The sequence below is a fragment of the Leishmania mexicana genome, chromosome 28 (genome assembly GCF_000234665.1).
Source record: "Leishmania mexicana MHOM/GT/2001/U1103 complete genome, chromosome 28".
NCBI lineage: Eukaryota > Euglenozoa > Kinetoplastea > Trypanosomatida > Trypanosomatidae > Leishmania > Leishmania mexicana.
Window position 1 is genome coordinate 87,073 of NC_018332.1, and position 21,054 is coordinate 108,126.

At 60.7% G+C, this 21,054-nt stretch overlaps 8 protein-coding genes across 8 annotated transcripts; all 8 read left to right on the top strand.

Moving 5' to 3' along the window:
* Positions 1–555: 555 nt before the first annotated feature.
* Positions 556–1,206, top strand: LMXM_28_0280 (conserved hypothetical protein; the record flags this gene model as incomplete). Its single annotated transcript, XM_003876812.1, has 1 exon — positions 556–1,206. The coding sequence occupies one exon, from the start codon at positions 556–558 to the stop codon at positions 1,204–1,206; it is 651 nt and encodes a 216-aa protein (XP_003876861.1).
* A 641-nt stretch (positions 1,207–1,847) lies between these two features.
* LMXM_28_0290 (conserved hypothetical protein) lies at positions 1,848–2,606 on the top strand (the record flags this gene model as incomplete). Its single annotated transcript, XM_003876813.1, has 1 exon — positions 1,848–2,606. One exon carries the CDS (start codon positions 1,848–1,850, stop codon positions 2,604–2,606), a length of 759 nt encoding a protein of 252 aa, XP_003876862.1.
* Positions 2,607–3,552: 946 nt separating this feature from the next.
* Positions 3,553–5,445, top strand: LMXM_28_0300 (conserved hypothetical protein; the record flags this gene model as incomplete). Its single annotated transcript, XM_003876814.1, has 1 exon — positions 3,553–5,445. The coding sequence occupies one exon, from the start codon at positions 3,553–3,555 to the stop codon at positions 5,443–5,445; it is 1,893 nt and encodes a 630-aa protein (XP_003876863.1).
* Positions 5,446–6,846: 1,401 nt separating this feature from the next.
* Positions 6,847–7,800, top strand: LMXM_28_0310 (conserved hypothetical protein; the record flags this gene model as incomplete). Its single annotated transcript, XM_003876815.1, has 1 exon — positions 6,847–7,800. The coding sequence occupies one exon, from the start codon at positions 6,847–6,849 to the stop codon at positions 7,798–7,800; it is 954 nt and encodes a 317-aa protein (XP_003876864.1).
* A 948-nt stretch (positions 7,801–8,748) lies between these two features.
* Positions 8,749–9,777, top strand: LMXM_28_0320 (conserved hypothetical protein; the record flags this gene model as incomplete). The annotated part of the gene is made up of 1 exon (XM_003876816.1): positions 8,749–9,777. The coding sequence occupies one exon, from the start codon at positions 8,749–8,751 to the stop codon at positions 9,775–9,777; it is 1,029 nt and encodes a 342-aa protein (XP_003876865.1).
* A 1,291-nt stretch (positions 9,778–11,068) lies between these two features.
* LMXM_28_0330 (putative rrp44p homologue) lies at positions 11,069–13,831 on the top strand (the record flags this gene model as incomplete). Its single annotated transcript, XM_003876817.1, has 1 exon — positions 11,069–13,831. One exon carries the CDS (start codon positions 11,069–11,071, stop codon positions 13,829–13,831), a length of 2,763 nt encoding a protein of 920 aa, XP_003876866.1.
* A 977-nt stretch (positions 13,832–14,808) lies between these two features.
* LMXM_28_0340 (conserved hypothetical protein) lies at positions 14,809–18,270 on the top strand (the record flags this gene model as incomplete). The annotated part of the gene is made up of 1 exon (XM_003876818.1): positions 14,809–18,270. The coding sequence occupies one exon, from the start codon at positions 14,809–14,811 to the stop codon at positions 18,268–18,270; it is 3,462 nt and encodes a 1,153-aa protein (XP_003876867.1).
* Positions 18,271–19,883: 1,613 nt separating this feature from the next.
* LMXM_28_0350 (hypothetical protein, unknown function) lies at positions 19,884–20,612 on the top strand (the record flags this gene model as incomplete). The annotated part of the gene is made up of 1 exon (XM_003876819.1): positions 19,884–20,612. One exon carries the CDS (start codon positions 19,884–19,886, stop codon positions 20,610–20,612), a length of 729 nt encoding a protein of 242 aa, XP_003876868.1.
* Positions 20,613–21,054: the final 442 nt, after the last annotated feature.

Below are 21,054 nucleotides of genomic sequence, written 5' to 3' on the forward strand. Positions count from 1 at the left end.
ACACTTTCAATGCGGTAGAAGCGCGCAAGCGATGCAGTTAGATGATCGGCGGTGGCTAAATACAGCGCTAAATGAGCATAGAAAAAAAGATGTAGCACACCAGCTGGACTGTTCGTGTACGCGCCTCTCCGCTGCACCACTATGCGCCCTTTCAGGTGCTCATATGTGTATGTGTGTGTGTGGGAGGGGGACGGGAAGGCAGGGACGTGTGCCGTACACTTTACTTCGTAGCTCTCCCTCATGCAGCGGTAAGAAAAGAAACCGGAAAAAAATGGCGATGGAGCGATGCTCGCCACCTCGTGCACGTGCCTGCTTCCGTCCTATTGCACCTTTACAGGTTGTGTTGCACCGCATCTCTTTCCTGTCTTCTTCGCCCTCGCGCTGCCACGCCCTGCAGCCCGTTCTCGGACGGCGTTTTGGAAAGCACAAACACACACACAAATACGCCGGATCTGGCCACGTCCACCACGCACGTACGCAGCGATAGAATAGGAGCATCGGATTAGCACACAGCGTTGAGATCTGAGGCGCCGAGATCCCCACAGCAACGGCAAGATGAGCGGGCAGTCCTTCGATGCGATGTGGACGGCTCCGCCGCCGCCGTCCTACATCGACACCGTGTACATGAACCCACAGGACTACGTCGTACTGGCCACGAGTAGCGGCGAGGAAGCGTTTGTGCACCAGGACTGCTTGATGGAGTCGCCTGTGTTGCGGCTCGCGTTTCGCAAGCGCGTCCCCCTCTGTACGGAAACCGTCTTGGTGGTTTTTGTCGAGGAGGACGAGCCATCGAGCACTGGTGCCTCGTCGCCGAGCGTAAATGCCGCGGATGAGGTACTAGCATCCGTGCAGCCTATTGTCGCAGCGGTGGAGCCGGTCGCTGGCGACGAAGGAGGTGGGTGCAAGGAGAACGAGGGCGACGACGTGCCACAAGACGCCGGCGCAGCATCAGTAGAGGCGGGGGTCGAGAATGCGATGGCCCCGGAGCCGCAGCACCCAGTAACCATCAAGGAGACGCTTCGGACGGACAACTCGGTGCGTGTCATATTTCCGCGTCTCGACGGCGGCCAGCTAAATGCTCTTGTGTCGTACCTCTACTTCAAGCACCGCTACAACTGCCGCTTATCGGAGGAGCGGCCAGCATTTGAGGTGCCTGCCACTGCCGCGCTGGAGGTGATGCGTGTTGCAGAGGCGCTGGAGTGCTAAAGGCATTACAGGCCCACGCATATGCACATTGGCAGAGATGTACAGCGGCGCAGCGGTGTAACTCGGGCTGTCGAGTGCGTCGATACTGCGGCTCCACCCTGCTTGCCTTTGGATCTATCTTGGATATATATATATATGCACGAGAGAGGCTGGCTCATGAGGTGACTGCGGATGGACCGCCGCAGATGTTCGACACGTACACACAAGTCAATACGCGTTGAAACCAACACAGCCGCGTCGCCGTCTTTGTGTACGCGTGCTGTTTTCGAGAGACAGATCCAAGGGGACGCGCTGCGGGAGTAAAAGGGAAGTGCCTGTGCAGCCTGCTACTTCTGAAATTGTCACTGCCCTCGCCCGCGATGGCCATGGCGGTGTCTCTAAGCCGATGGATGCACGGCGTGTTTCACCTGCCGTGTGCTCACTTGCTCACGGACGTTGTCTGCAGTGCGAGTGACTTCTCTGTGACGTGGCCCATTGACTTGCATCGTTCTCTTCATTGCCCGTACGCATGCGCATCTCTTTGTTGAGTGAACTCGCTCCCTCCTTGCAACGTATTGGCCCCTCTCCCTTGGCATGTTCACCAGCGTTGCGTACTGCACGACACACACACACACACACACACACACATTGCGCAGCGACTCATGAAGCGGAAAACTAACCCAGCAGAGCCGGTGCCGCTGCCTACCTGCACGGCAGTGGGGCCAGAGGACATGGTGCTGGTCGCGTGCACGTCGGGCGAGACGTTCCTCGTGGAGCGTAACTGCGCCATCGTTAGCGGCCACTGTCGTGACTTGTTGCAAGTCTGGGAAAGTGCCGTGCGCCGCGTCGTGTTGCAAAGTCGAAATGAGGAGAGCACCATGAGTGACGGCGCGACAGCGGAGATCACCGTGGTGCCTTGCATGGAAACAGACTCACACAGCCGAGACACTGGCAGCCTGCTTGCCACCGACCCCACCGTAATAGCGTTCATGCCGTTCACGGATGCTGATGATGCCTCGCCTCTCGAAGCAATTCGTCACATCCCAGTCACTCTAGTCGCCGAGCACTACCAGAAGCGTCTGGGAGCGGTGGAGGCCATCTCGCCAAGCAAGGCAGACCGTCCGCCGTCGAAGCCGGCGTCCAGCTATGGCGACCGCAAGGGGGCGCCAGTCATCGTCCCAAAGCCCATCAGCCCGCTGGCGCCCATGGAGAGCGCCGATGGGACACTGATGTACCCGGTCGTGGTGATACCCTATATGACCCCCGAGCTCATGGAGGCGGCGCTATCGTACGCGCATAGAAAGTACAGAATCGACATGGACGGCGAGAAGCCGGGAGCGGAGTCGACTGCGGCGGTCACCGTTGCCTCAGCAGAGGGCCGCTGGCGACTGATAGCGGCCTCTGTGCTGACCGGCATGTGAAAGAACAGTGCAAGATGCACCCTCTGCGGCACGGTGTCACGGTCGTTATCACCGTTGCAACCACAGACATGTATATTAGCCGGAAAGCTTTCTCAATGTGTGGATGTCACTTGACCCAACCCCCTTTCCACACCTGGTCATCTTATGTTTCTTCGTGGAAGACCACGCAGCGCGATGCGGTGCAGAAAGAAAGATGGGGAAGTGGTGCCTGTAGTGTCACGTTTCGTACCGACTGCCTCGCCTTAGCTGGCGCACCTGGTATTGTCGCTCCCAGTCAATACATGGGGCACGTCACAGTAGACCGTCACAGCTATCAGGCGCGTCTGCTATTCCCTTACCCCCACGCCTCACCCCAAAGCGTCAATTCTCGCCTCGAGCGCTGCGCGTTGGCGCCGCATTCTCTTCGCTCTCTTTTGCACCGCAGCCAGCAGTGCTGGTATGTGCGCGTGTCGGCGCACTCTCGCCCCGAACTCCTCCTCCACTCCTGGACACTCACTTGCTCTGTACTCGAAACACACACACACACACACAAGCGTAATTGCGTCTCCTCGTCAGCTCAGGTGAGTACACAGCCAAGAGAAGCACTAGACTGAACAGAGGTGCAGCCGTGGCGTACAAAGCCGGTGCCTCTTCCCCCGTTACCACATCTCCTGCTCTCGCGCGTATTCTCGCTCCTCGCCGGCCTCCCTTCCCGCCTTTTCAAGCATCCAGTAGGCGTGCTAAGCACGCGCTGTTCACCGTGGGAAAGGCGGCGACCGTATCATCACAGCCCCACCTGTCTTATCGCCGCGTCCCTTTTTCCTGCGTCGCCATTTTCTTCGCTTCTCATAGCGTCTGCGCCAGAGTCGCGATGAATCGACTGGCGGCATTGAGGACAAGGTCCGCGAGCTTTGCAGGCCCACACCTCGATGCTCGGAGCGAGGGGTGCGAGTTACCGCACGAGTACATGCACGACTGCGAAGACACCTGCAGCTCGCATCTCAGCGGCGCGCCGGAGAGTGACGACAGGTTCCAGCACGGCGGCAGCGAAGATAGCGCCAGCGATCGCAACAATGACTCAGACCACGACGGCGACAAGGACGACGGCGGCGGCAATGGCAAAGATGAGCCGCGGGACGACCCTTATTTTCGCGGTTCGCGTGACGTGGACGAGGCCTCCAGAGTCACGCTGAGCGCAGCGCTCCTCAGTGACCTCGAGACCTCACACACCTCCCCAACGGCTCATGCGGAGCAGGAGACACAGAGCAAGGTCAGCGACTGTTGCGTCTGCGGGATGCACGCCGTGTACACGTGCCCCGGGTGTGGCCGTCGAACGTGCAGCGTCATATGCGTGCGGGTGCACAAGGAAGACTTCAAGTGCACCGGTATGCGTGATGTAGCCGTCAAGGTGCCGCTCAGCGAATTCACGGATCGGCAACTGCAGCGTGACTACCACTTCCTAGAGAACTGCCGTCGCGTTATCGACAACATCGAGCGCTGCTTTCCCCGCACGTCATGGCGGTACAACTACAAGGCGTTGCCTCCTCCCCTGCACGCCTTGCGCGAAGCGGCTCGGCGCCGCGGCGTCATCTGCCAGATCATGTCGGAGGGGATGCGCAAGCGAGTCGAGAACACGAGTCGGCTTGATCGAAAGACGAACACGATTGTGTGGCGCTGCGAGTTTGTGTTTTGCAGCGCGGATGACGGGGCCGAGGCGACGACCATCTGCACAGACTGGGGAAGCGAGCGCCACCGGCTTGGCGACATCCTCAAGTACTGCTGGGCCACAAACCCGCCACTTCTCTGTTACCACATTAACCGCCGGTACAACCGGGTCTCCAAGTACGTGGCCGAATCGGCGGCAAAAACGACGAAGGATGTCGGGGGGGAGGTGCCCGAGGAAACGGACCCGACCCAGCACGACAATGCGGCGGCACCGCTGGAAACTGCAGCGGATGACGGCTCGGCAGCAGCACCCCCTACAGGTGTGGATGTCTTGCCCACGGCAGAGGTGGCGAGGTTGGCGAACGACGAGGATGAGGGCGATGTACCACCGCCTACGGTCTCTGCTGTAGAGCCTGAGGCCGCCGCAAGCACAGGGGGATGCCCACGGAGTGCTCCGGCGGAGCTGCTACCGCTGCGCGCCTACGAGGTGGTGTTGCCAATGCCGCCGATCGAGCCAGTGACCCCACGAGAGGCGCAGGAGCAAGCCTTCGTGCAGGCCTTCCTGGCACAGGAGAAGTACGTGATTTTGTCCAAGGCGGAACGGCTGGGCAACGACGCGCGGTACTTCCTACTCGACCCTTACGATACCCTCAACGAGAATCTGCGTCGACTTTTCTTTGTCAGCGAGTTCCCTGTGTTCGTTGTCGTGCATGTGTCCCAGCTCCACCGCTTCACCCTCGTAACGGAGGAAGACAAGGAGGCGATTCGGAGCAGTTTCCGCTCCAAGAAGACCCACGAGCCGCGCGAGCGGCCGCCGATGCGCAAGCGGAGCGAGATGGAGCCGGGGGAATTGGAGCGTCTGAGTCGCGTGCCGTGCCGGCGCTTCCTTCAGGGCCGCTGCCTGAACGCCGAGGAGTGCCCGTACTGGCACTGTACGCCACACGAGATTCCTGTGTGTCGCACATTTCTCCGGTTTGGTGAGTGCGATAAGGGAACGCGGTGCAGTTTCCGCCACGACGCCGATGCGGTGCGGATCGCCCGCAAGCGTCAGCGCGACGGCCTCGGCGAAGACGGTAGTCCGATGCGTGGCCGTGGCATGGGCCGCGGCCGCGGCTTCGGCCGGTTGCGTGATGGCGGCCGAGGACGCGGTGGCATGGGCGGTGGCTTCTACGCACCACGTCGCCGCACCGAGTAAGAGTGGTAATATAAGCGCCACCAACTGCGCAGCGCACCCTCCCCCCTCCCTTCCTCCCTCCCTCCGTACATACATGCCGACGCTGTTCTGTTTTCTCTGACTGCGCTTGTCTACAGGAACGCTTCCCCCCTTCTCTGCGTGGCGGGATGGAGATGCCACAACGCAAGAGAGGGTGTGTGGCTCCTTCAGCAATGGCACTGAAGGTGTTGTGTCAGGGTGTGGGCTAGTGACTGCTGCTCTCGGTTACTTTCACCTAGTTTCTACGTGTAACGGATGCGTGCGCGCGCCGGCTTTTAAACCACCACCAAAAAAGAGGGAAGAGAGCGCAGCTCCTCTCTTGCCGTTTCTCCACGACCCAACCGTTCACCACCAATACACGCGTCTTGCGTGTGCGTGTCCGTATGCCTACTGCTCCCTTTGCCCTTCCGTGGCCCATCCCTACTCCGGGCACCGTGCTTGAAGTGGAGGAGAAGGGCGGCGGCGGCGGCGGCGGCGACACCGTCTTCCGTCCTCTACGCATCTCCCTCTCCTTCTGCACAGTGTGAGACATTGTGCCCGCAGATTTGTGCACGCACCTCCAGCTCTCCTCTCCGCAGCCTCATGGGCAGATGGGGACGGTGCAGTGCTTCTCCACCAGCCCACATGCTCCTGTACCTATCAAGGCAGCCGCGGCGTCGTTTACTCTCCCCCTCCCTTTCTCTGGCTTTCTTCTCTCCTCTCGCGCGAACGTTCCCTCGCGTAAGAAGGGCGACTGCGAAAAAGAAAAAAAGGACTTACGGCCTGCGCTGCTTGTCGTACACGAGCACACGCACCTCTCTGTTTCTTGGCGCGTGGTGGGAGGCTCCCCTCACTACCTGCGCGCGTTTGTCCACAAATACGTGACGTTGATGCTGCATACGTTGGTGAGACCGCTGTCCGTCACCCTCAATCATCTGCCCCGTCTACCCGCCCACCCCCCACGATCTCGCTCCCCTCCCACATTCTTTTTTCGTGTCGTGTATCCCTCGTTTTAATGGTGAGCGGCCGATATCCATCATTGTGGAACCCATTCCCTCTCCCTTTTTCTCGGCTGTTCCGTCGTCGCTATTCCTGTCGTGTACTCGTCCACGGACTTCGCAGCGCCACAGCCCACGATTACCGCCTTTTATCTATCCCGTTGGCTCTTCTACCCCCTCTCCCTCCTCCCCAGCGCTTCATTCGTCGTCGCCCATTTTCGTGGTTGGGCCTCTTTGACGCGTGTCGTTATCTGTGTGTACTTGCGCCGCCTTTGTAATCGTGTGTTGGTCTTGTGCGGAATAGTCGTCGCCGGCCACCGGTCGAAGAATGAACTCCGACACACCGTCACCAGCCTGCTCGTCAGTGCCGCTTGAGGGTCACATGACAGCAGCCGCATCGCAACCAATGTATGCCGCCCGACCGCGCTGGTCGCACGATGATGATGATAGCGTGAGTGTCGTGCAGAGCACACACGACTTCACGCAGCGCATCTTCAAGACCAAACCTCAAAGTGCGCGGTGGGTGCGCGGGTTGACAGAGGATGGCCAGGAGGGCGACCGCACTGTTGGCTTCCGGAGGCGCCGAGCAAACATGAACAGGTGGGAGGAGGTGGACGACACTCCTGATGACGTTTTCCAAGGGACCGCGCACACGGAAACGTGGCGTAGCCACTGGTTGTTCTACCCCAATGTGCTTGCAATCGTCTATCTGTGCTTGATCGTCGTACGTATGATGAAGGGGCTCCATCGTTCTTACCGGCTCGATTATCCCACCACGCCGTGGCAGCTCGAGCTGTACGGGCGCCGGTACGGCGAGAACGGCGTCTCCTTCCTGATGCGCGTCTGCGTGCCACTGGCTGTCCCCCATGCCGTCGGCGCAGCGTACACGCTGACTCTGACCTACACCATTGGTGGAGCAGCGCGCAGATTTATCGCGTTGTGCGGCGTTGGCTTATCGCTGCTGTCCGTCGGCGCGCTATTCACGCAGAGCTCGTTGCTCTTCGCCTGTTGTGACATCTCTCCGCATAGTCACCGGTGGGAGTGCGACGTGCCATTTGCCTTCCACCACGTCTGCAGCGTAATTCGGGTGCTGTGCCCGCTGCTGGCGGTGTGGTGTGTGTCTCCGGTGCTGGACCAGCTGTGGGGCTGCGGCTACCGGTGGCGGTGCGTGCTCGCTGTGCCGTGTGTGATGGCCCTAGCGTGCCTGGTCAGTTCCGTGTACGATGAGGTGCCCTCGCACACGATGCTGGATTTGGCACACGTGTCCGTACTGCTCGCCTGGCCTTTGTTCGTGAAATCATGTTGGAGGCTGAAGCGCTTTGCTGCGGTGCCAACGGCGGAGAAACTGCACGAGAAGTAAGAACGGCAAACGGTGACGCGTGCACGAGTGAGAGAGAACAAAACGCCGATGCGAAGGCTCAAACGTAAACATAACGCGGCCGATAGCGGAGAGGGAGGCGTGTGACTGTGTGACTGGGTGTGTGTGTGGTGTCGATGAAGAGGTCCGCTACTGTCACAGCGAAACGCGTGACTCTCATTCGCGTCGTCAGTTCTCAGGAGTCCTCTCTCTCCTTCACCCCTTCTCCCGTCCCTCTGCGCATGAGTGTGTTTGCGTGCTCGGCTGATGCCTCTCTCTCTTGCCTTCGTTGTTTGTGCGTTGATTTGGCCACCACCCACCCCTCCTCTCCGGTCTACTGTCTGCGTCGGTGGCCGTGTGTCTCCACATCCTCACGCACGTCATCCGAGAAAACGGAAAAGGAGGAAAAGCAGGCACGCACAGACGCCACGGTGCAGCCATCTACGGCGCGCAGAATCGAGCGCGTCTCCATGGAAATTGTGTGCATGCACTCTCCCCCTTTGTTGTCTGCGTCTGTTGAGCGGAGCAGCGACAGCGACGACGACGAGACAAAAAGGGAGCAGGAGAAGGACTTCTCTTCTGATCCACTTCCGCTCGCACGTCGCATCGTCGTTAGACGCCTCTGCGATGTGCCTGAGGGGGCATCAGCGAGGCTGGTGATGATCTACAGTGTCCCAGCCAAACGCGTTTCTAGTGCAGAAACACACATGCCCAGCCCCTCCTCCGCCCTATTTTTCTCCCCTTCCTGTCTTTCTGCCCTTCCACCACCACCCCACCCCCTCCTCGCGAACTTCTCGCGCGCGCCAAGAAATCGCCCCGAACAAGGAGGGCGGCGACTGCAAGTACAGCGCACACGCAACATCCGCCTCTTGGGAGGCGCTGGTAAACGTCTACGCCCCCCTCCTTTCCTCCCTCCCTCCTCGCACACACTCCGGCGCTTTCCTCTCCGCCATGTCGTCCTCCATGGTTCCGCTGAGCGCGACGGCGCAGCGCGTCAAGATGCTTGAGTGCGGGCCGTGTGCACTCCGCTCAGCGATGAGGAGGGCCGACCAAGAGAGCTGGACACCACCGCTGGCAGACGTCGCTGTGGATATTGTGGCCGGCGCCCTCACTCTCACCAGCGCCAATGAGGTTCTCGTCCCCGCCTCACTCGTGCACTATATGGAGTCCTGCAGGACGGAGGCGAAGCGGACTGCCAGTGGCGCGCTGAAACAGTGGCCATGGCCGGCCTGGGACGTGGCACTCAAGGAACAGCGCCTGGTGACTCTGGTCACGGCCTGGGACGTGGCACGCCTCGTCAGTAGCGACTGCTACGGCGGCGCCTACAACACCTTGTGTGTTCCCGTTCCGGCTGGACCTCTTGTAGCACAGCTCGATTTCGGCATCAGTGTGGACACGTTTTATGCGGAGGTGCTGCCAGGGGTGCTGGACGCGGTCGGGGCAAACAGTCGTCTTCGGTGGCGCGCTTGGATGCGGTCGGCGCTCACGTGTGCTTACGAAGGCACACACGTGCCACCGATCCGCGTTGCGGAGTACACGAGTCAACTGCTTCAGCAGACGGGCGGGTGCGAGAGCGTGATGTGGGAGACCGCCGTAACCGGCCTGACTCCTCGCTGGCTGGAAACGGCGTCCAAGACGGCTTTAGCGGTGGGCGTGCCATCAGGGTTGCTGGCATTGGCACTGCCGGAGGAGTCCAGCTGCACAGCGCGACTGCTGGCCAAGTCTGTGGAAGTCGGCGTTACGTCGTGGGCGACGTGTGCGGTCGCTAACAGCCCTCTCTACCCTCACACTTCCCCCGTGGCCTCTCCGCAGACAGTGCAGCTCTTCACGACCGGTTGGAACGATGTGTCTGCAGCTGCGGCACAAAAGTGCGACGGCGACGATGCCGTTGACGCCGCGGAGGAGAGCCTGGGGCAGTGCTTCGACTTTGTGGACGCCGTCACAGAGCGCGTCAGAGCTGTCCTGCACACTGATGCGTGAGAGAAAGGCTCCAAGAATCAGGCATGTTGTGCGAAGACAGACCTGGGCAGGTAATCATAGAAGAGAAGGCAGTGACGTGGAGCGCAGGGGACGAGGCTCGGTAGATGACGGGGCCCGCCCTTTTGCAGCAGCAGCACCTACTTGGCTTACTCGGCCTTTGTGCCATCGCGTTGTCTCCCTCCCACCCCACCTCTGCCGTTGGTCAGCATAATTCGCCACCTCTGCCGCGGTGTCACGGTGCCGCCTGCGTGGCACTTCCGTCTTACCGCTGGACGCGCTGCTGAGAATGCGCCGCATCATTTTCCTTCGCATGTGTGCTGCCTTCGCGCTGGCCAATGACACGGCACCCGTGCATGGGCAGCGGCGAATGGAGATGTGTGAGTACGCTGCGTCACAGACAACCGGAAGAGGGTCTGCCCTTGTCGTTTCAATACACTCATCCGATACTCTCCGGAGGTGGGCGAAGGAGGGTGGCAGGCAAACGCGGAGAGGTGGGGTGGGGGTGGGGTTCCTGGACCAACGCCGAATGGCTGCCGGGTGACTTCGTGACAGACACTTCTGGGTTACGATTCGCCTCCCCACCCCGCCCCACGCCCACGTACACACCTCGAGTACCGGCTACTGCATGCTGTACGCCGGGAAGCGATGGTGACATGCGTCACGTGCGAGGACCACTCAGTCTTCCCTCGTGTTTTTTTTCTGTTGCTGTCCACGTTGGCACTCGCACCTGCTACTCGCTCCCCTCCGCACTCCCCCTGTCTGTCTGTCTGTCTCTCTCGCTCTCCTCGTCCGCTGCGTGAACACAGTCATGCTCGCGACGGCAAGCCAATAAAACGCGCCGCGAAAGAAGAGTGCACACTCGCGTCTTTGGACCCGTGCGCTTGCGGAGGCTTCCGTTTGTGTGTGTGCCCCTCTTGGGAAACAACTGCGTGAACACGACAACCCTCTCTATCTTGATCTCTGCCCTTCGCGGGAGCCTGCAGGCGGAGGTGATCCTTTTTTCACCTTTCTTCTACGTGAAAGACCACTCGGTCTTCCGTCTCCCACTCCTGCAGTTCCCTCCAGTAGTGAAAAGATGTTCACAAAGAAGCGGGCGGCCATTCACAATGTGCGCAACAACGTCGACAGGTCGAGCGACGCCGGCGGCGGCGTTCTCACACGCAAAGACATCGGGTGCGGCATCGTGGACTGCCCTCTTTGCGTCAAGACGGCTGTCGCAGGAGTGAGGGATCCGTGCATTCTTCCAACGGCCGTCATCGTGATACCGGACACGAACGTTGTGTTGCACAACATGAACGCCATGGAGGATGATCGCGTGCAGAACATCATTCTCCTCACCACAGTCATGCGCGAGGTGCAGAACCGCAACAAGGCCATGTATGCTCGACTGCAACGCCTCCTCGGGGATGACAAGAAGCAGTGCTTTGTCTTCGCGAACGACCGACACGAGCAGACGCACTGCATGCGCAAGAGGGAGGAGTCGCCCAACGACTTCAACGATCGCGCGATTCGAGTGGCGGCGCAGTGGTACGCGCGGCATGTGTCAGCCGCCCTCCCGGGCATGGCGGACTCATCGACGTCCAGCGTGATTGTCGTCTCGCACGATCGTGCCTTCAAGCAGGCTATGGACACGTCGGAGGAAGCGCAGCGGGTGAGCAACCTGCGCTGCGTATCACTCCGTGACTACATCAAGTTGGCCATCGCCAGCGACTCGGACTTGCTGGAGAAGATTCAATACGATGAGCCGGAAGGGATGAAAGAGTCGCCGTCGACTCGGAAGCTCTTCACGCCGCATCTCGGCATGGCCGCCATGGACGCCGGCGTGCAAGACGGGAGCCTGTACAAAGGCAAGCTGCGCGTTAGTGAGTCAAGCTGCTTCTTTGGCGAGATTCGGGGCAAGTTCGAGGGCCACAGCTTCCAGCGCATTCTCATACAGGGCCGCGCCAACATGAACCGCGCGATTCACGACGACGTCGTGGCGGTGCAGTTGCTGCCCGTGTCGAGCTGGCGTGGTCCAAAAGACTCAGCACCCCTTGCAGAGTCTGTGAGCGAAGAAGATGCCATCACGGCGGGCTTCACGCCTACCGGCAAGGTGGTGGGCCTACTCTCCTCCAACCGCCGGCCGTTCTGCGGCAGTCTCGATGAAGGTGAGCTCGAGCAGGTCAAGGCGAACACGTCGGATAACGTTTCCATCCTGTTTCAGCCCAAGAACAGCCGCATCCCGCGCATTCGCATCAGCACTCGCCACGTGCAGGACTTGATGGACAAGCGTCTTAGCGTGGTGATTGATGATTGGCCCTTGTACAGCAGTTTTCCAGTCGGGCACTACGTTGAGGTGCTGGGCAAGATCGGTGATCGTGACACAGAGGCGACGGTCATTCTCTTGGAGAATGACGTGCCGCATTACGACTTCAGCGAGGCCGTCCACGACTGCCTTCCAAAGGGCCAGTGGTCTGTGACTAAGGACGAGGAAGCGAGGCGGCTGGACTTGCGCGACTTGTGCATTGTCAGCGTCGACCCGCTGGGGTGCCGCGATATCGACGACGCGCTGCATTGCCGCGTCGTGAACGGTAATCACCTCGAGGTGGGTGTGCACATTGCCGACGTCACGCACTTTCTGCACGAGGGCACGGCCATGGACGATGAGGCGGCAAAGCGCAGCACGAGCGTGTACTTGGTGGATCGGCGCATCAACATGTTGCCACAGCTGCTGACGGAGAACCTCTGCTCGCTCGTGGAGGCTGAGGACCGATACGCCTTTTCGATTCTCTGGGAGTTCGATGAGAACCTGAACGTGGTGCGCGACTGGTTTGGCAAGACAATTATTCGCTCCCGGGGTGCCCTTTACTACGGAGACGCGCAGCGCATGATCGACAACCCGGCCGACACCTCCGACATCGCCGTTTCGCTGCGCGAGCTGATGCGGCTCAGCAAACACTTCAAGGAGCAGCGCGAAAAGGATGGCGCTCTCTTTCTGGCGTCGCAGGAGTTCAAGTTCAAGGTGGACAACGAGCATGTCAACCCAACCGACATGCAAGTCTACCAAACCTTCGAGGCGAACTCGATGATTGAAGAGTGGATGTTGTACGCCAACGCGGCGGTCGCGACGAAGGTGTACGAGTCCTACCCCCAGTGGACACTGCTGCGCCGCCACGAGCGACCTGCTGAGGGCGCATTCGACACACTGAATGACGCTTTATACGGCAAGCTGCACGTACGCCTCGACGACACGACCTCTCTGACGCTGAATAAGTCCCTCGACAAGTGCGAGGACCCACAGGACCCGTACTTCAACAAGCTCATTCGCATCCTCACAACGCGATGTCTGCGACAGGCGCAGTACTTCTCCAGCGGTGGCATCCCCAAGGACGAGTTTTACCACTTTGGACTTGCCATGCCCATCTACACCCACTTTACGTCGCCGATCCGCCGCTACGCCGATGTCATTGCCCATCGCCAGCTGGCGGCCGCCATCGGCATCGAAAGCGTGAGTGAGCAGCACATGAACACGGAGAGGATGGAGGCCGTGGCAGAAAATCTCAACTACCGCCACGAACAGGCGCAGCGGGCGGGCCGGGACTCGCAGAATCTCTTCACCGGCTTCTACCTGCGCAACTTTGAGGATGGAAAGATCCCTGACGAGGAAGGCTACGTGGTACGCGTGTCGGAGACGCACGTCTTTGTACTTGTGCCCAAATACGGCCAGGAGAGCCGCATCCCGCGGGAGCAGCTGGAGACGGTGCCGCGCTTGTTGGATAGAGTAAAAGTGGCCATCCAGCTGAAGCGGCAGGGCGACGTCATGCGCACAAAACTTGTGTTCCGCCTGATTGGCATGATGCGCGACGGCGAGGAGGGCGGGGTGCTGGTGGCAGACGATGAGGCGTACGAGGTTATCGAGGATGGCGAGGAAGCTTCCGAGGATGCACCCAAGGGGGCACAGGGTACGCCGGCAACATCTGTAGCGGCGGGTGACGACGATACTAAGACAGCGGAGCCGGAGCTTAAACGCTCTAGAGCAGACGACGTCGAGACAGCCCCGTCAACCTCGTTGTAGCCGGTGACGCCGCGGTAGGTGCATCCAGTGCGAGACACAGCGGGGCGGCTGTGAGGCGGCCTGCTCAGCGGCAGGGGGGGGTTGGGGGACTGTGTAGAGTGCAAGGCAGAGGTGTCGGGTAGAGGGGAGCTTGGCTCATGTTGTGCGGTGGGGAACGGAAACGTTGAACGAAATCTGGGTTGTTATTTGGCGCTAGCTCTGTGAGAGCGCGTGCCGATCATCCTCTCCGTGTAATCGCGTAACCGTAGAGAGCGTAAAGGCAGTGAAAGGGAAGCATACGGAAAAAAAAGACGTCGGTAACGCGCCGAGGCAGACGCGTTGGGAGCATCTCCCTCCTCCTCCTCCTCTCTCGGACCCACTCCCTTCTTCTGCTCGTGGTGCACGTGTGGTCTCTCTGTGTGGGCGAGAAAGGAGAGAGCATGTGGGGCGGAGCGAAGGTGCAGGCAAGTAGGGCAGGCGTGTGGGGTGGGGTGGGGAGGTCTTCGACAGTGTGTCGCCCCCTCCTTCCCTCCCACACTCTTCCTTCTTCCCCCACTGCTGTCCCCGACATTTTCTCTACTCGGGCCATGCGCAATGCGTCGCACTCTTCACTGTTTCTACGCCTGGCCACATCTTCTTCGCCTCTTTTTCGTTGGCATGTGCCCTCCTCCCCCGCTGTTCCCCACAGTAGCGTCCTCTCTTCTCTCGTCCGGCTTCTTTGTGCTTTTCCATCCCTAGCCGTCATCTGCGCACTCACTGGGTAGCCCCGTTGACTGCACGAATTGTTGTGTGCTCGTAGTGTAGCACAGCAGAGTCCGCGCAGAGCGAACGGTCCCACGTTGTTGTCACAAACGCCTCCAATCCTCAGTGCCATCCTCTCCCGCCCCTTCCCCCCTCCTCCGCCGAGGGCGCTCTCGTCGAAGTGTCTTTTCGAGGTATCACGTGCCCCTCTCGTTGCGTGCGCCGCTAGTGGTGGCCAGCAGCAGGACTGACTCGTCATGTCTGCGGCTGTTACGCAGCTGGTGCGGCGTCTTACCGTGCCGGCGGTGGCCACGTCACTGATGAAAGAGGAGCTGTGTTTGGCCCTTGCTGCTGTCGCCCAACTGCGGCCGAGCCTCTCTACCGCGACGGATGGAGGAACTACCACCTCGCCGCTCTCCACCGAGACCCTCGCGCGTCGCAGCTTGCGAGTGCTGCCTCGCTGTGCCCCACAAGAAGTACGAATGATTGCCCATGGCGCCAGCGCCTTACAGTGGTTTTCGACCCCGTCGTTACCCGTGATAGATGCGCTTGCGCGCACGCTCTACACGCACACTGTAAAGTTGAACCGGTCGGGAACAGGAGCGAAGACCGCAGCGACGCACAAGGTGCGACTGAGTGACATACTCGCCGTTGTCCAGCTAGCGGCAGAGGCGCAGCGCTACTTCGACGCCACGATTTTTCTGTTGGCCACGCAACATGCAGTGGAAGTCGGCGCTCAGTCGACGAGCATGTCGACAGCGGTCGCCGAAGAGTTTGTCGCCGTTGTATGTGGGTACGCTGGGGAGGTGGACGGCGCGGCTGCGGTGGAGCGGTTGACCGCGCGTCTAGAGGCCTCGCCCGCTGTCGCTTCTAACTCTCCTGGCCTCGCCGTGCTGAAGGCTTGCGTGCGTGGCCGGCCACTAAAAGTCGCTGACAGGTGGGCAGTGCCGTACGCGCGGTGGGCGCAGCAGCGTCGAAACATTCTCGAGACTCTCCGCACCACCGGGGACGCTGCAGCGCCAACGCATACTGCAGACGGACCTGCTCGCACCCCGATCCAACTCCTGAGGGCACGCTACGACGCCTGGCAAGTTGCCCTCACGCTCCTCACGGATGAGGAAGAGGTCGCGGACGATCGTCTGCAGCGGACGCTCGAGTCAGTAAGGGTGTTTCACATTCAAGATCCAGTGATGCTCTCGACTCTCGACAGAGAGGTGTCACTCCGGGTGGTATCGTCGGCTTTGCCGAGCGTAGTTTTTGCCAACTACGAAAACTGCGTGTATGCACAGGCGCAACACTACCCACAGGCGCTCGCTGCCTTGAAGCAGAGGGATGCCGACGCCTCAGCCGCGGTGACAGGTGCACGAGAAGCGACATCCTCCTCCTCTCGGCCGCCTGCAGCTGAGGCGCTGCAGCGTGTGTCAGTGATCCGTCGCGTGTACAATGATGCCGTTGCCGGCGCTGTCATTTCAGAGAAGGACCTGTTCCAGATAGCCACCGTCATGGACACGTCCTCGGCGGACGAGGTCGCCATGGCCACTTATGTGTTGGCGCGTGTAAAGGAGGTGCCGACGACCATTCTGACGTTGTTGCAGAAGCACTCGATGTCGCTGACGGCGGAGGGTGTTGTGGCACTCGTCCGCGCAGGCCGCCACGACCGTCGTGGCGCACTGTCCACAGTGCTGCCGGAATGTCTGCGCCGTTCCGCACACCTTCAAGAGTGTATCGTGTCTGCCCCTACAACGGTGCTGGTGAGGTTGGCTGAGGCCCTTGGCCGGCCAGTCTCTCGGTGGACGGCGCCAAGCGAGCAGATGGGTGCGTTGGAAGAACAGGTCGTCGACATGGTGGTCGCGCACCTTTTACCTCAAGTGGAGCAGATGCCGCTGCCTGCGCTCCTGTCTGTCATGACAATCGGCGGCTGCCACCTCGCTGGGACGGATGATCTGATGCAGGCAGTGTGCAGCCGCGTCGCCGACCACTTGGTGGCGGCAGTGACTCCACCATCCATCGCCCTCTGCCTGGAAGTGCTGGCGGCGTTACACTCGGGCGACTCTCGGCAAGAGCGACTGCTGGACGCTCTCGCCGATGCCATTGCCGAGTACTTTGCTCCCCTGCTTCAGCTCACCATCAGTGCAGATGCGTCGTGCCTCGCAGCCTTACTACGCTTTGCAACGATTCAGGTGAAGTACGGCTCGCCAGAGACGGCGGCGGTGGGCACAGGCCTTGTGCAAAGAGTGCGTCAGGGAGGATGGGGGGCGTTGCCACCGGAGATGCTGGTGGCAGCCGCGCTCTTCGCTCTGGACAGTAGCACCCTTGTCTCATCCGCGACATCGCTGGACCTGCCGCACGCGGTGGTGGCACACTTGGTAGCGGCGCAGGGCCTGTCAAGCATTATGACAGTTGACTTGGCCATCGCCCTCGTCCAGCTACTTGAGGTGATCCCCACTGTCGATGCAGATAATGCCCAGGCGCTCGTAACATGCGTGCTGCCGGTTGCTTCGGCTCTGTCCCCACTAGTGATAGCTCGCCTGCTGGCTTTACGGCATCGCAGCTCCGCAGCAGCAGCAACGCCTTCGGCAGAGGTCGCAGCAGAGCACTACAACACCGTTAGCAGGCACGTGCTGGGCCTGCCTCCTGACACCTTCACCGCCCTGTGCCTCGTCGCCGCGCGCCCTGGGTTCGACACAGCACTCGCCAACCTTCTCGTTGACGTGTTGCCGCTCATGGCCGACGCCCTCTCGGCGCACCAGCTGAGTCAGTGTGTGTTTGGGCTGGGGGAGATGGCGGATGCGGGTCAACGCCTCTCGCATCAAGTCATGACGGAGGCTCTCTCGGATTACGCTGTCGATAACCTTGAGCTGTTCACCAGCGCCCCCGACATCGCCGATCTTCTGCACGGCTTTGCCAAGCTTCAGTGCACAAAGCGGAATCTTTACAGCGTCTTCTCCACGCAACTCCTGCGCCGACCCGTCATCGCGACTCTCGAGTTCCGCTCGATCAGCCTCCTCTTCTTTGCGTTCGGGAGCGTGAGGTTTGTGAACAAGGACCTCATGGACATTCTGTGTCGCACCTTCATCGTTCACATCGACAGTCTTGCCGCCCCAGACGTGCTCATGTCGCTCCGCGGACTCAGCCGCATGAGTCTACTGAACGCCGCCTTCTATCGCAAACTGGGAATGAAGGCGATCGAGCTGATAGACGCGTTCCCGCTCCAGGCGCAGTGCGACCTCCTCCACGCATACGGCGCTGTGGAGGAGGCTCACTCTGAGCTGGCGGCGACCCTCTCGCGGCGCATCGCCGCGGAGGTGGAGTCGCTGCCCTCTGTCTCCGTCGCCACGGACGTGCTGACGTCGTTGTGGCTCATGGGCGCCAACATGACGATAAACGAGGACATTGAAAGGATTGTCGACTACGTTGTGCGACACGCGAGCGAGCTGACCGGGCCGGACATGATGAAGCTGTGCTCCATCACGCTCAATCAAAACTGGAGGCAGCCCCAGCTGCTGCATGGCATGGCAACACGTGCCATCGAGTTGCAGAAGGAGGAGCAGCTAGAGCCTACCACAGCACGCGCAGTGCTGGACACGCTGAGCTCGCAACTTGTCTTCCACCAGGCGGCGCGTGTTCACCTGTCGCAGCTGGCTCGCACCGTGAGCAAAGAGACGGTGCTGCTCTCCGGTGAGGAGCAGGAGCAGCTGAACCTGATCACGAGCCACTAAGCGACGGCGGCACGGCGGGAGCATCGGCGCGTGTGGGGATGTCCCGACGTTAGCGCGCGCGGGCATGCGTGCGTGGGTAAGCGCGTTTGGCGTTTTTACTTGTTTTTTTCTGTTTCGGTCTGTAGTGAATGCAGAGTTTGTCAGCGGAAACATGAACGTCTGCGTTGGCCACCTTATCAGCACGATAACACACCGCGTTGAGCCAGCACTCAAGGGAGCCAGGGCGCTGTGTCCGTCAACGCACGGTCGCACCCACTCTTCTTGTTCCTTCCCCCTCTATCCCCTGTGTCGTTAAAGAAGGGGGAGTCCCTCGCTTCTCTATCCGATTTCTCGCCCTGCGCGCCCCACCCCATGCACACACGTGCACATGCGCTCAAAAATGCCTTGATATTTCCCCACTCTCCGCGCCTCTCCTTACCGCTCGCCTTTCCTGTGCACCATTGTACCACCGGTCGAGAGTTGGCCTAACGCTTCACCGCACCACATGATTTTACCTTCCCTCTAAGGAGATACCACATGATGTGGGTCGGTGAGGAGGCGGGGCACTCGACATATTCCCCCCGAAGCCGCTCTTTGCTTCATGCTTGTGTGCGTGGACTGCACCCCCACCCCCTCATGACCTGCGGGAGGGGGGAGGGGGGAGGGGGGACACCTCAGCGTGGCATCTCAGGGCACAGGGCCCCGCTCTCTGTGTGAGGAGGAGGCAAGCAGCCCCCCACCCCCTCCTTCCCTATCCCTGCCAATGCGAAGCCGCTTCTGGTGGTAGCACGCTCAACCGTACGTACGACGTGTAGGGGGGTGGACGTCAGAGCGATGCGTCGCTGCTGGTGTGCCACCCATGTTGATGGGCAAAGGGCCCGCGTGTGTCGAGCGAATCCCACCCCACCCTCATACTGCCCGCTGCTGGGGAGCCCGGGTGTCGCCCCGCGGGATGCACCAGGGGTGGCGGCCGGCACCGTGGGCGCGCGGCTGTGAGGCGGCCTGCTCAGCGGCGGGGGGTGGGGGGACTGTGTAGAGTGCAAGGCAGAGGTGCCGTGCTCAGATGGATGAGTCGGCTCACGCTGTATGCTATAGTGGGCACGTTGCAGAAGAGTTTGGGGGCTAAGTGTTTCGTGTGTGTGTGTGTGCACGGTGAGTCTTCCTGAGTGCCTCCCTTCGTCCTCCCCCTCCCCTCCCCTGCACTGCACCCGCTGTCGCCCTGTCGGTGTTGCCCAGGCTGCTCAAACTCTTTCGTCTTTTTGGTTTCCTCCTCACACGCGCACGTACAGGAAGAGGTCGACGGCACGACCACCGCTTCTCGGTGTGTCCGATGTGGCGACCTCGCGCTTGCTCTTTCCCATACCTTCCCTCATCGCGCCTCTTGGAGTGCGTCGCGGCGTGTGTGTCTTTCTGTCTCTCTCTCTCCCCACCCAACCCATCCGCCCCGCGTGTGTGTGTGTGTGCAGCCTCTCCACTACTACTTCACTTTCCGCACCTACCACTTGCGTTGTCCTTACACCCGAAACGCCCACCCACACCTATCACCACCACCACCACTTCGTCCTCCGCGGTGGCTGGTGCTGCTCATGTGGGATACAGGAGAAAAAAACGCTCAATTTCCATTCGGCCGACCCATGACCGCCTTCACCATCGTCTACAACCTCTTGACCTACACGGCAGGTGGGTTCTCCGTGATCATGAACGCGTCGCCTGTGATCACGATTCGTCGGCTGGAGCAATCGGGCACCGTGGGGGCCTCCACTGTCACTTTCTACGGCGCACAGATGTACAACGCCGTTACGTGGACCTCGTACGGTATCTTCTCCGTCTCTTACCCGTTGCTTATCGCGAACATCCTCGGCAACGCCGTCTCGACGTACTGTAGCCTCGTATTCCTCACAGTGGCGCGGCGAGAGGAGAAGTCGGGGTGCACGCTGCAGTCCACAACCTACTCCAAAAGTGTCCTGACGTACGCCTTCTTTTTCGTGCTCAGCGCGGCGCACCTGCTGCTGAGCATCGTCCTCACCATGTCTGGGCGGCCGGAGACGGCAAAGACGATTACGGGCTACGAGGGCAGCGTGGCGTGCATCGTGATGCTGAGCGCCCCCCTTCTGGCGTTCAAGCACATCGTCGCCACGAAGAACGCCGAGGTGCTCGCTCCGGTCATGGTCGGCTGTGCCTTTTTCAACACGCTCTTCTGGCTCGTCGCGGGCCTCATGACGCACGACATGTTCATTGCCTTCCCCAACTTCCTGTGCTTCCTTGCGTGTTGCGCGCAGGTGGTGCTCTTGGTGATGTACGGGAGGAGGCCGGCGGCGCCGACGGAAATTAATGAGGCCATTGCGCCCACCCCGTTTGGCTAGCGACCTGCGAGACAAACCCGCGCACGCGGTGTTCCTTTAGTTTTATGCTCTTCTAGGGCAGGTGTGTGGTGGTCTGGTTTGTTGTCCTGTCGAACGGTCGCTTTGCACACACTGGACTGTGTGTGGGTGTCTTCCGGGATTCACCGTCCCGCTGCAAAACGTGCAGACGGGTAACTAACAAAGCACCGAACACTGCGAAGAAAAGCAACGCACACCGTCGCTCGCTTCAACAACACGCTCGCAAGACACGCCGGCGGCTCTCCCCCACAAAGCCCCGCACAGATAGCGGGCCGGGGCCCTCTCTGCGCTTCGTCTGCCCTAATCCCGGCTCTCCTCCTCGCGCCGCTGTGGTCGCCGGTGGCTGTTCCTTTATGAGGCCGGGCTGGGGCTGGCCCTGGCGCCGGTGGGGGAGGGGGGGGGGAAGGGGGGGCTGGCTGGGTTG